Here is a 12,224-nt window from a genome sequence, read left to right on the forward strand (position 1 = left end):
CAGATAGTTTTCCAGAACTTTCTCCTCTGGTTCATCTACTGCTCTGGGGCCTCAACATGAATCAAAATAAACAGAAGACAATCGAAAAAGTAAAATAAAAGAAGCATGATACATGGCCAGATCGCTGGCTGGTGTAACTTGGGCTAAAATGGAGTTATGCCAATTTATACTAGTTGAGCATCAGGTTAAGAACAAGAATTGAGTTAGAAACAAAGTTTGTATACAAACAAACCTTGTCAAGTTACCCTCTCTCATTGTTCACTCTTCCTTTCCCTCCTACTCACCATGGATTGTAGGTAATTATGTATTTTTCTCAAAAATCCTGTGTCATTGAAATTCAATGCAAAACTTTGAGTTCAGTGGCACAGAATCGAGCCCTGGAATCATAATATTCTTTGGCCATCTTGTTTTTTATCTGTTTAAAAAAAAAAAAAGGCAGATTAATGGTATTTCTTAAATGGTTGGTCCATTTGCTGTTGGTACCTATCTGATGTTGCTAAGTCTACATCATTTAGCCCTTAACAGGAACCAGACAGTATATTGAAAAGCAGATAGTATCTACTTTTAACTTATCGGTTGAGCATACTGAAAGTTGCAATTTTATTACTGCATTAGAAAAACTCCAACTAATCACTGATGTGAAATGGCCCCTAATGCACTCAATAGGCCGATCTTTTTCAAATGCCATATGCGTGGTCACCAAGAATGTCTTTCGCGTAAAGTCGTTCAATTCTAAGGACCCTGCAAGAAACGCTGAGACTAGGATGTTGGAGTTTTTTAGTCTAATGCTTATGTGAGCCTAGCGACCTTGTGCAATGCTGAGGACTCATGTCTAATCTGGGTTTTCAGTTCTTGGGTTCTTAGGGACTTGGATTGTTGTGGAAGCACTATATTGTGCTTAGTTCCTGAGCATGCGGTGGTGAAGGAGGTGGGGCGGGAGGGTAGAGGAGCTCTTCACATTCATCATTTATCGGGGTGATAATTGTTGACAGAATTCTGGATCTGCAAAGTTAGTGTTCATTTATTTAGATGTATTGCTAACCAAAAAAAAGCTATATCTAGTCATTATGGAAAAGTGGTGACTGTCTTAGTAGCCGGTGGCATAATCATAGTATCTGGGCACTATTACAAACATATAAAGTACGTATATTCCGTAAAGTGATATTGCATTGTGTGAGTAAGGTATTTAGACAATAGGCATGCCAAAAGATTCCTTCATTCCTGTAATAAAGTCACATTCTTATGCTCATCAGGGGATAATGCTTTTTTCAACTTTTCACATCTCATCTTCCACAAGGAAGACAGCCTAACAGGCATATTTCAACCTCCCAGTTTACACCCACATCCAGCCAATTACAAACCCACTTCAAGACAATCTGAAACCTTCTTCTCCCCCAGACGCATGTCCTGAACCAACATTTGACATTTGTGATACAGCTGGGAATGGCTGAAGAATATGCAGCTCTCACGACATTTTGGAGTTCAGAACTATTCTTTTGCCCTCGTGAAAATATACTTCAAATGTTTAGAGTTGCTGCTCATTTGCATTAACTGTTTTGATAGATCTACTCTTTTGTCCTGTGGAAGCAGCAGGGCAGAGGAAAGTAATGAGGTGACAGGAAATGATTTTTTGCTTTTTATTATGATCGGTCAAGGCCAAGTACCCTCTTCTTTCTCTCTCTCTTCCCTGCTCCCAACCCCAAGTAAATTTCCTTTGTGCTTGGAATCTGAGGGACAATGGTGAGCTAAGCGCTCGCACACACACACACACACAAGTTGATTGGCATGGAGCAGATTGCAGCTGCTCCAGTACCATTACTGTAGCCTATTTTTTTTTTTTTAATTCAAGGTTTTTTGTACATGACTTTTCTATTTGAGGTTTGACAACCATAAGGATGGTGAGGAAGAGCATTGATTGATGTCTTCTGGCTGTACCCCTGTCTTAAGGCTGGTACAAATGAATGCTTTTGGGTCTGGTGCCGCTAGCTAAAAGGATTGGCTTTAAAGATTTCCCTTACGTTTTTGCACCCGTGCCAGTTTGTGCTGTGTTTCCTTCACATGTGTAATCTAAGCAGAGTCTAGCTGGGTAAGTTCTTGAATAGGAGACTTTCCGGACCCACCTCAGTGTTATGCATGTTGATGGTAATTCAGTAGAGGGCACACTTTTGAGTTAGTATCATAACAACATAAGAACGGCCATACTGGGTCAGACTAAATGTCCATCTAGCCCAGCATACTGTCTTTTGACAGTGGCCAAAGCCAGGTGCCCCAGAGGGAATGAACAGAACAGGTAATCATCAAGTGATCCATCCCCTGTCGCCCATTCCCAGCTTCTGGCAAATAGAGACTAGGGACACCATCCCTTCCCATCCCGGCTCTTAGTCAGTGATGGACCTATCCTCCAGGAACTTATCTAGTTCTTTTTTTGAATCCTGTTAGTGTCTTGGCCTTCATAACATCTTCTGGCAAGGAGTTCCACAGGTTGACTGTGTTGTGTGAAAAAATACTTCCTTTTGTTTGTTTTAAACCTGCTGCCCATTAATTTCATTTGGTGACCCCTAGTTCTAATGTTTAGAGAAGAAGTAAATAACACTTTCTTATTTACTTTCTCCACACCAGTCATGATTTTATAGACCTCTTTTTCAAGCTGAAAAGTCCCAGTCATATTAATCTCTCCTCATACGGAAGCCGTTCCATACCCCTAATAATTTTTGTTGCCCTCTTCTGTACCTTTTCCAATTCCAATATATCTTTTTTGAGATGGGGTGACCACCTCTGCACGCAGTAGTCAAGATGTGGGTGTACCATGAATTTATATAGAGGCAATGTGATATTTCCTGTCTTATTATCTATCCCTTTCTTAATGATTCCCAACATTCTGTTAGCTTTTTTGACTGCCCCTGCACATTGAGTGGATGTTTTCAAAGAACTATCCACAACGACTCCAAGATCTTTTTCTTGAATGGTAACAGTAATTTAGACCCTATCATTTTGTATGTATAGTTGGGATTAGGTTTTCCAATGTGCACTACTTTGCATTTATCAACATTGAATTTCATCTGCCATTTTGTTGCCCAGTTTTGTGAGATCTTTTTGTTGCTCTTCGCAGTCTGCTGGGGACTTAACTATCTTGATTAGTTTTGTATCATCTGCAAATTTTGCCACTTCACTGTTTACCCTTTTTTCCAGAGCATTTATGAATATGTTGAACAGTACTGGTCCCAGTACAGATCCCTGGGGGATACCACTACTTACCTTTCTCCATTCTGAAAACTGACCATTTATTCCTACCCTTTGTTTCCTGTCTTTTAACCAATTACTGATCCATGAGAGGACTCCCCTTTTATCCCATGACAGCTTACTTTGCTTAAGAGCCTTTGGTGAGAGACCTTATCAAAGACTTTCTGAAAATCTAAATACACTATATCCACTGGATCCCCCTTGTCCACATGCTTGTTGACCCCCTCAAAGAATTCTAGTAGATTGGTGAGGCATGATTTCCCTTTACATCTTCCCCAACAAATTATGTTAATCTATGTGTCTGACAGTTTTGTACTCAACTATAGTTTCAACCAGTTTGCCCGGTACTGAAGTCAGGCTTACTGGTCTGTAATTGCCAGGATCACCTCTGGAGCCCTTTTTAAAAATTGGCATCACATTAGCTATCCTCCAGTCATTTGGTAAAGAAGCTGATTTAAACGATAGGTTACACACTACAGTAGTAGTTCTGCAATTTCACGTTTGAGTTCCTTCAGAACTCTTAAGTGAATACCATCTGGTCCTGGTGACTTATTACTGTTTAGTTTATCAATTTGTTCCTCTAATGACACCTCAATCTGGGACCGTTCCTCAGATTTGTCACCTAAAAAGAATGGCTCAGGTTTGGGAATTTCCCTCACATCCTCAGCCGTGAAGATTGATGCAAAGGATTAATTTAGTTTCTCAGCAATGGCCTTATCATCCTTGAGTACTCCTTTAGCTTCTCAATCGTCCAGTGGCTCCCACTGATTGTTTAGCAGGCTTCCTGCTTCTGATGTACTTTTTAAAAAAAAATTGCTATTACTTTTTGAGTCTTTGACTAGCTGTTCTTCAAATTCTTTTTTGGCCTTCCTAATTCTATTTTTACACTTCATTTGCCAGAGTTTATGCTCCTTTCTATTTTCCTCACTAGGATTTAACTTCCACTTCTTAAAGGATGCCTTTTTGTCTCTCACTGGTTCTTTTACTCTGTTGTTTAGCCACGGTGGCACTTTTTTGGTTCTATTACTATGTTTTTTAATTTGGGGTATACATTTAAGTTGATCCTCTATTATGGTATCTTTAAAAAGTTTCCATGCAGCTTTCAGGGATTTCACTTTTGGCACTGCACCTTTTAATTTCTGTTTAACTAACTTGCTCATATTTGTGTAGTTCCCCTTTCTGAAATTAAATGCTACACTGCTGGGCTGCTGTGGTGTTTTCCCCACCACAGGGATGTTAAATTTCATTATATTATGGTCACTATTACCAAGTGGTCCAGCTATATTCGTATCTTGGAATGAAGAATTGCCTCTCCTCTTGTGGGTTCCAGGACTAGCTGTTCCAAGAAGCAGTCATTTAAGGTGTCAAGAAACTTTATCTCTGTATCCCGTCCTGAGGTGACATGTACCCAGTCAATATGGGGATAGTTGAAATCCCCCATTATTATTGAGGTTTTTTTTATTTGTATAGTCTCTCTAATCTCCCTGAGCATTTCACAGTCACTATCACCATCCTGGTCAGATGGTCAGTAATAATCCCTACTGCTATATTCTTATTATTAGAGCATAGAATTACTATCCATAGAGATTCTATGGTACACTTGGGTTCGTTTAAGATTTTTACTTCATTTGATTCTATGCTTTCTTTCACATATAGTGCCACTCCCCCACCAGCACGACCTGTTCTGTCCTTCCGATATATTTTGTACCTTGGTATTACTGTGTCCCACTGATTATCCTCATTCCACCAAGTTTCTCTGATGTCTGTTATATCAATATCCTCATTTAACATGAGGCACTCTAGTTCACCCATCTTATTATTTAGACTTCTAACATTTCTATATAAGCACTTTTAAAAACTTGTCACTTTTTAGCTGTTTGCCATTACGTATGTAATTGAATTGGACTCTTTTTTTATTTGACTGTTTATCAGATCCTACCCCTATTTTATCATCTTCTATCCTCTCCTCCTTACTAGGACATAAAGAATCTCCATTAATAGATCCTCCCCTAAAGGATCTATTGCCTCCTGGTATGGAGTTTTGGTGGGAGAGTGGAGAAAGACTGCACTGTGAAGCTAACACTTTTTTTACTGAGCTGTGTCAGAGAGGTCATGACTGCCTGCTGTGGAGTTAGCTTCTACTTGATTTCATTTGGCTTTGTCATTTTCTGTAGAAAAATTCCTAGAATCTCAAGAGGGGACCTTTTAAAACATTTATAAACCCAAATAAATAAATTTATTCTCAAAGATCTTGTCATTACCCACAAAAGTGCTGTCAGATTCCAACTCTTAATTATTTTCTTCCAACCTAAATTCCTTCTTGTATTTTTAGCTTTTCATTTCTGTTCTAAAATTGTTCCGTGGTGTTGCTGTGGACTGTCACACAGCAAATGCGTTCTTCTCCAGAGGTGTCTGCGCTCTAGTGGTGATTCACGTGAACCCTAGATATTATACAATGTCACTTAATTCCCTCTTTGGGTGTTGTGAGCTAATTTAATTTATAAAATGCTTTAAAATACCTGGAATAAAGGAGTTATACAAGTGTATTTTATTTGTATTATTATTAACATTATTAGCAATTTTAAATTTTATAATCATTCTTATTGGCGCGCATACAATCCAAAAGTTTGGTTCTTACATATAGGGCTATTAAGAGAATTTCAGGTCTGGGAATATCAAAAACTGATGGATTTCAATACCCAAACTGTATTTTACTCGATTCTCCATTTCCTACCCTTCTTCTTTCCTTCTAGCCTTTGAAGTTGCAAAAAGTTACCTTACAAAAGTACGTATCTTTCAAAGCCCTGTGCTAGTAGTGAGTTCTGACCAATCTAGTCTATCATTTTGGGAACTCTCCATGCTGGTATCATGCCTCTGCCTATATGGACAAAAAGCCTCGTCTACGTTAATTGCCCTGCTCTCCATTCTGCACTAGTTGGAGCACAAAGAGCACCCATCACAAATATCAGTTTTGTCAGCACATAATGATGTGCTCTCAGGGCCATTTTAAGGGGTTTCGCTTTTTTTTAAACAGTATTTAACTTCCGTTTACATTCTGTAAAAGGGAGATAAGAATACTTCCTTTCAAAGTCTGTTGAAGTCTTTACTAAGACACTCATTAACATCAGGAATTTCTCTGCATTGAAGAGCTTGCAATCTATTGTCCTGTACTGTTTGTACACCTCAGTTCCTCAATCTCGGTTGGGGCTTCTAGGAGCTATGACAAATAATTAAAAATAATTTAAAAGACCTTATGAGGACACCTGTGCCTTCCTAATATGACACATGAGCCCTGAGAATCAGTCCTGCTTTTTTCTTTTCTTACCTTTTTTCGGGTGTTCTTTCACCCTTTCTGTTGCTAGTACCAGAAAAAAGAGGATTGTGTAGTGGTTAGAGCAGAAGATTGGGATCAAATGATATGGTGCTGTGAAACACTGGGTCTCAAATTACCCATCTGTAATATCGGGATAATACCTCTTGAGGAGGGGGTTAAGTTTTAATATTCCTAAAGTGTTTTCGGGTCCTCAGGTGAAAGTTGTTGTGTTGGTGCGAGGGTTATTTGCAATATACATATTTAGAGCAAATTACAATTGACTAAGAAAGCATGTTTTTAAACTGCTGGGTATTTTTAACTAACATTTTAGGGGTTACAGTACGTCAGATTGCATGATGTATTCAATTATGCATATTTATAATTTTCTCTCTTTCAGGCTGTTCCCTATTCCAGAGAGTTCAAACAGAAATACGATTACTTCAGGAAGAAGTTAAAGAAACCAGTGAGTAATTGTCTGTCCTGTGTTGAAGCCGATTGCCTTAGGGTAGGAAAACAACAATTGACTGCCCAAGAATAGATAAGTAGTGCTGCACTCTATTACTGTGCATTCGCCAGTTTTCCCTGCTTGTCTTACCACAGCTAGTTGAATATGAACAAATTGACTGAAGTTTTTCTGTATGGATCAAAAATGCTTTCAATCTCAACCAAAACTGATACCCAGCCCTCGAGGCTCAAGTTTTCATTTAAAAATGGACAATTAAAGCAATGAGGCAAGAAAGAAGCGGCAACAACTTAATATCACCTCAGAGTTGACACTAATTGGCATGTCTGAGGACAGGCTCAGATGAAAATCCAAGACTTGAATGGGCATAAGGACTGAGACTGCCCTCGCACCTCAGAGGTGGTCTGTCCAAGAGCATGGTCACAGGAAACTGGCAGAGCTGTGGGGAAGTTGGTGCTGTTGCCACTTCTGGTATATTGGGTCTGTGAACAGAGAGGACTTCAGTCATTCAACATCTTTCACCAGCACTAAAAATCACTTAATGAAAATAAGAGATGAGCGCTCAATGCTAACTTGCCTGTGGTATTGATTGGCTCAATAATGACTTTAAAGCTTTGGTGGCCTTAACCAAACAGATTACAGGGGGCCCTTAGGCAGTCTTTTGCTATATATTGATATCTCCTTACCTTTGCATCCAAATCTGTGAGGGCTGCTTCTTTCACTGTATTAAAATGCAGCACTTCACAGGCACCAAATAGCAATTGGCTTTCTGCTGCATTAAACAATGTAATTGGCAGTAAAAATGTTTGCTTCAAGCCCATCTTAGCAGGAAAACTAGACATTTCCGTGGTTCTCTCCTGTCGCTTGTCTGTTCATCCCACCTTATTTTCATTCTGCTTATTCCACACACATTCTTACTTCTCCTTTGCTTTTTTGCTATTTTTCTTCTTCTATTGATTAATTTTTCTTAATATGCAGAATAGGATGGAAACCTTTGAGCCATTACAAAGGAGCTGGCCCAGACTTATACCTGAAGGTAGTTGAAAATTTCTAGACACAATAGCAGGCTACCATCTTGTAGGTGAAGCTCTGGAAAACAGGGTGCTGGAGAAACCTTTGATTACTTAGCTGGGTTACTCATTGCTCTATGCTGTCATCTTAATACTGCCAGCAATGGCGTGTATGCTATGCATTCAGACCGACTTTTCTTCTTTCATGTAGGCTGATATACCAAACAGATTTGAGATGAAACTACACAGAAACAATATTTTTGAGGAATCCTATAGAAGAATCATGTCTGTGAAGAGGTCTGATGTACTAAAAGCCAGACTCTGGATTGAATTTGAGTCAGAAAAAGGACTTGACTATGGAGGCGTGGCTAGAGAATGGTTCTTCCTGTTGTCTAAGGAGATGTTTAATCCTTATTATGGTCTCTTTGAATATTCAGCAACGTAAGTGTCCATTAAAATATTTCCATTGTAAGTGATCTAGATTAGTATTTGGATAGAGAAAAAAAGTTGTGTAGTAGACCCCTTAGATTTTCCTTCAGGATGTACTTTTAAGTTCTTTAACCAAGACCAATGTAAAATGTATCTCTATACTGTGGTTTGTTACTTATTCCATGTTCAGGAAACCTTCTGAAATGAAACTGCTGCTGTGATCTATTTAGCAACTTCCATTGTTTTGTAAATATTCCACATTGTTTTGCAAGGCAATGTACTGTATGCATTTGTGCGACTAGCAGTAGTGAAAGGAATGGTGCAAGAAAGGGGGCTCTTTTTATGCCACTCCCAATACGGGTGTATGGTTGTTGCTGATTTAAAGTTCTGGGGTTTGAGTTGAAATTCAGCTCTCATGGGCCAGTTTAAACTAACGACCCTTTACACAACTCTAGCACTATAAATGGGCCTTAAAGTGGGAGTGAATTACATTTACACTCATTGTAAGGCCCGTTTATGTTGTCAGAGCAGTGCAAATGAGAAGCTGTCCCTTGTGCTCAAAGTGCCTTTGTGTAATGTAATGTTATGTACTTAACTACTAATACAGTGGTTAAAGATTGATTTGTTTATTGCAGGCAGTGCTTTCTGTGTTTGGTGCCAATATCGAGTTCACTACTTTTTTCCAATAGAAGTGTTGAGTAGGCTGTAAAGGAGATGAACTGTATAAACAAGAAATTCCTTATTCTGTGCTTCAGCTTCTCTTTTCTTTTTAAACAATTGCACAACTTGCAAAGTAACCTTCTATTTTTGTGTCTACAGAAGCACAAGGTTGTAAAATATATGACTAGTTCAAAGTGTTGGTGCTTTACTGAATTTTGCGGCAGAAACGTTTTTGCCTTTGAAAAGGTCCTTTTCATTCCTTGGCTATATGCAACAATGCATGAATAATTTAAACTAAAACTATTTAAGTTTTAGATTCAATTTGGCAGAAAAATAAGTAACAAGAAATCCCACTGAAGTGAGAATTGTCATTAAAAATAGGAATAAGAAATCATTACAGGTGATATTTTTAACCTATGCTACTAGGGAGCTTATTTCCCCCCCTAACATTGTGGTAATAAAATGAATTTAGAATTCATGCTGGGAAATACTCATATTTCCAAAGTATCACTTACCTATTAGTGTAGTTATTCAGTCCCCCATTGCTGGGTGGATCACATGACTGTTTAACTCTTGCAAGAGGTATTCAGTCTGAAGAATATACACAAGATAGCACCTATCCATGGTTTTGTGGGTTTTTTAATAAATCCATTGTCATATTAACACAATGACTTGATAGCAAATTTGGCAAGTACGGCATGCTTAGATCTAGTTCTCTCCCAGGCTTAATCATTAGAATCTGTATTGTTCAGAGGCGGAATGCTGGCGGTGACTCAGGTGCTAGGGCGGGGGGAGATGGGGACTGATCTTGCACCCCTGAGGATCTCTTGCATTTCCACCTTCTTTTAAATTTCCCTCTCCCGTCGCTTGTTTTTTTTAAAGGCTTCTCCTCACAGGAACTTTGTCTTTGATGAAGGGGAACTATGCAAGGCTCTTTTCCGAGCCAGTCAGGATATGCCTACACTGCAGAGTAAGCCCAGAATTAGTGGGACTCGAATCAGTTGACCCATGTTAGGGAACCCTGGGCTTGAACATCTACCCTGTATCTTAACCCTATGTTAAGACTTTTCTCACCCGTGCTTGAACCTAGGGCTATGAGATCCACACTGCAGTGCACAGGCCTGAGTCAAAGTAACCATATCCCAGAATCCCTACTCTTCTCTCCCCCCACCCCCGCACTGAAATGTGGCTGCTATAGCCCTAGAACTGTGGTGCACTGTGGGAAATCTTTACTGCTCAACATGCAGGAAGCAGCTTGCTTTGCAAAAGACTTGATCAATTTGCAAAACCAGGAGGCTCTCTGATAATGTGCTTGCAGATCGGTGATCAGAAGACCTGGTGTTGTTTGCAAAGAGGGTTGGTGTCTGTTTTCAATAGTGTGGATTTCAGATTGTTCGAAAAGAGAGGACTAAGGAAATTGTCCCATGGAATTGAGATGCTGCCAGCTGACTGCTGGGACCTAACTCAAGCGGGGCTGCAACTACACTGCAAAGCAATAGAGCTAAGACCCAGGGTCCTGGGACCATAGGTCCACACCCTGGGTTAGCATAATAGTAGTGTAGACACAATAGGGGTTAGGCTTGAGCCCAGGCTTAAGCATGGACTTACATTGCGGCGTAAACATACTCTCAGTGCTGTTCAATGTGCCTGCAAGAGGACACGCCTAGAGATAGTCGTATTAAGTGCTCTCTGGGTGAAAGCCTGCTTCTGTTGAAGTCAATGGGACTTTTGTCATTAACTTCAATAGAGCCAGGCTTTGACCCTGTCTTCTCCAAGGGCCTGGTGTAATATTTTTTTACTTTTGTCAGCCAGAGAGTTCAGGACTCACATTGTGAACAGTCACATGGCAAAGGTCATGTGATCATTGGGTTTATTGTAGCAATCTATTATTTTCTGTTCATGCTTCATCATTTTACAGCTCTCCTCTTGTTCGTCCTTGTGCCCTTCTTTTCCCCCAGCATACAAACTGGGTGAAAGAATATTCCCCCTTCATTCTAGAGCTTGCTGTGGTGACCAATGGCCCATCTCTGTTAAGATTTTTTTTAAACAATTAGACATTTATATGAATAAGAATAGTATTGGCTGTTAGGTTTAGCGTCAGGAATGATAAAATTACAGCAGCAGCAATCCTTGTGCTTCGTGGCATAAGCTGATCACTCACTCAGGTCATGTCTTAGACTGTAAACTCTTCAGAACAAGGACTATGTCCATTTCTGTGTTTGTACATGTCTCAGTTTGATCATCTAGTGAAGGCTATAGAGGTATTAAATATTTAATAAAAATAGCATTTTTCCTATGGTAAAGTGGTGCATGGTGGAGAATAGGGTGTAATGCTTTTCTCACCTATCCTGCACTGGCCACACCTGGAGACAGGTACCACACAAGTGGCAATATCAGTCATGTCTGGTATGGTGATTCTTACATTCCCAACAATACAGTTTTGACTCCCTCAAAGATCCGTAAGATACAGCAGCTAAGGCACACAAAGACAAATTAAAATACTGAGCTACTTGATTGCAGAAGTAGAAAATAGATGACCCAAAGTCAAATTACTTATTAACGTATCTGATGTCAACTACTTGATTATTTAAACAGGTTTTTTTTTTCTCTCTTCCAAAAAAAAAAAAAAAAGGGACAACTATACCCTTCAGATTAATCCCAATTCAGGTCTTTGTAATGAAGATCATCTGTCCTATTTCACGTTTATTGGACGAGTTGCTGGCCTGGCAGTGTTTCATGGGAAGCTATTAGATGGTGAGTTTAAATAATAATAATAAATGTTGTTATGGCATGTGTAATTTTTACTGACTTTTATTCCTGTGAGCCCTTCCTGAGCCAGCATTGCTAAAGAAGAGTGAGCTGCATTCTGTTCCTGTTTGTGCATCACCTACAGAATTGCTTCCTATGTTTAAATCAGCCACAGCTGAAGGCAGCGAGGTTGCATAAGTGTCAGTGAGGATATAATTTGATCTGTAGAATCTTTATTACTGGTGTGGGGTGAGAGAGAAATATTCCAGGTTGACCTTGGGATTCTGAAATAAGCATGCAGTTACAAAGATGACTCTTTCTAAACGGAGTCCATTTTATCTGGAGTCCCTAAGGCACAATA

At 39.4% G+C, this 12,224-nt stretch overlaps 1 protein-coding gene across 7 annotated transcripts in view; it reads left to right on the forward strand.

Annotated features, from left to right (window-relative positions):
* NEDD4L (NEDD4 like E3 ubiquitin protein ligase) overlaps positions 1-12,224 on the forward strand; it is a 336,647-nt gene that overhangs the window by 299,279 nt on the left and 25,144 nt on the right. For all 7 annotated transcript variants that reach the window (XM_024217469.3, XM_024217470.3, XM_024217471.3 and 4 more), the window contains 3 exons: positions 6,951-7,016; positions 8,238-8,467; positions 11,748-11,869. In XM_024217469.3, the coding sequence (XP_024073237.2) occupies positions 6,951-7,016; positions 8,238-8,467; positions 11,748-11,869 (418 nt within the window). The remainder of the gene's footprint in view (positions 1-6,950; positions 7,017-8,237; positions 8,468-11,747; positions 11,870-12,224) is intronic.

This window comes from Terrapene carolina, unplaced genomic scaffold (genome assembly GCF_002925995.2).
Source record: "Terrapene carolina triunguis isolate 2854851 unplaced genomic scaffold, T_m_triunguis-2.0 Scaffold69, whole genome shotgun sequence".
Lineage (NCBI taxonomy): Eukaryota > Metazoa > Chordata > Testudines > Emydidae > Terrapene > Terrapene triunguis.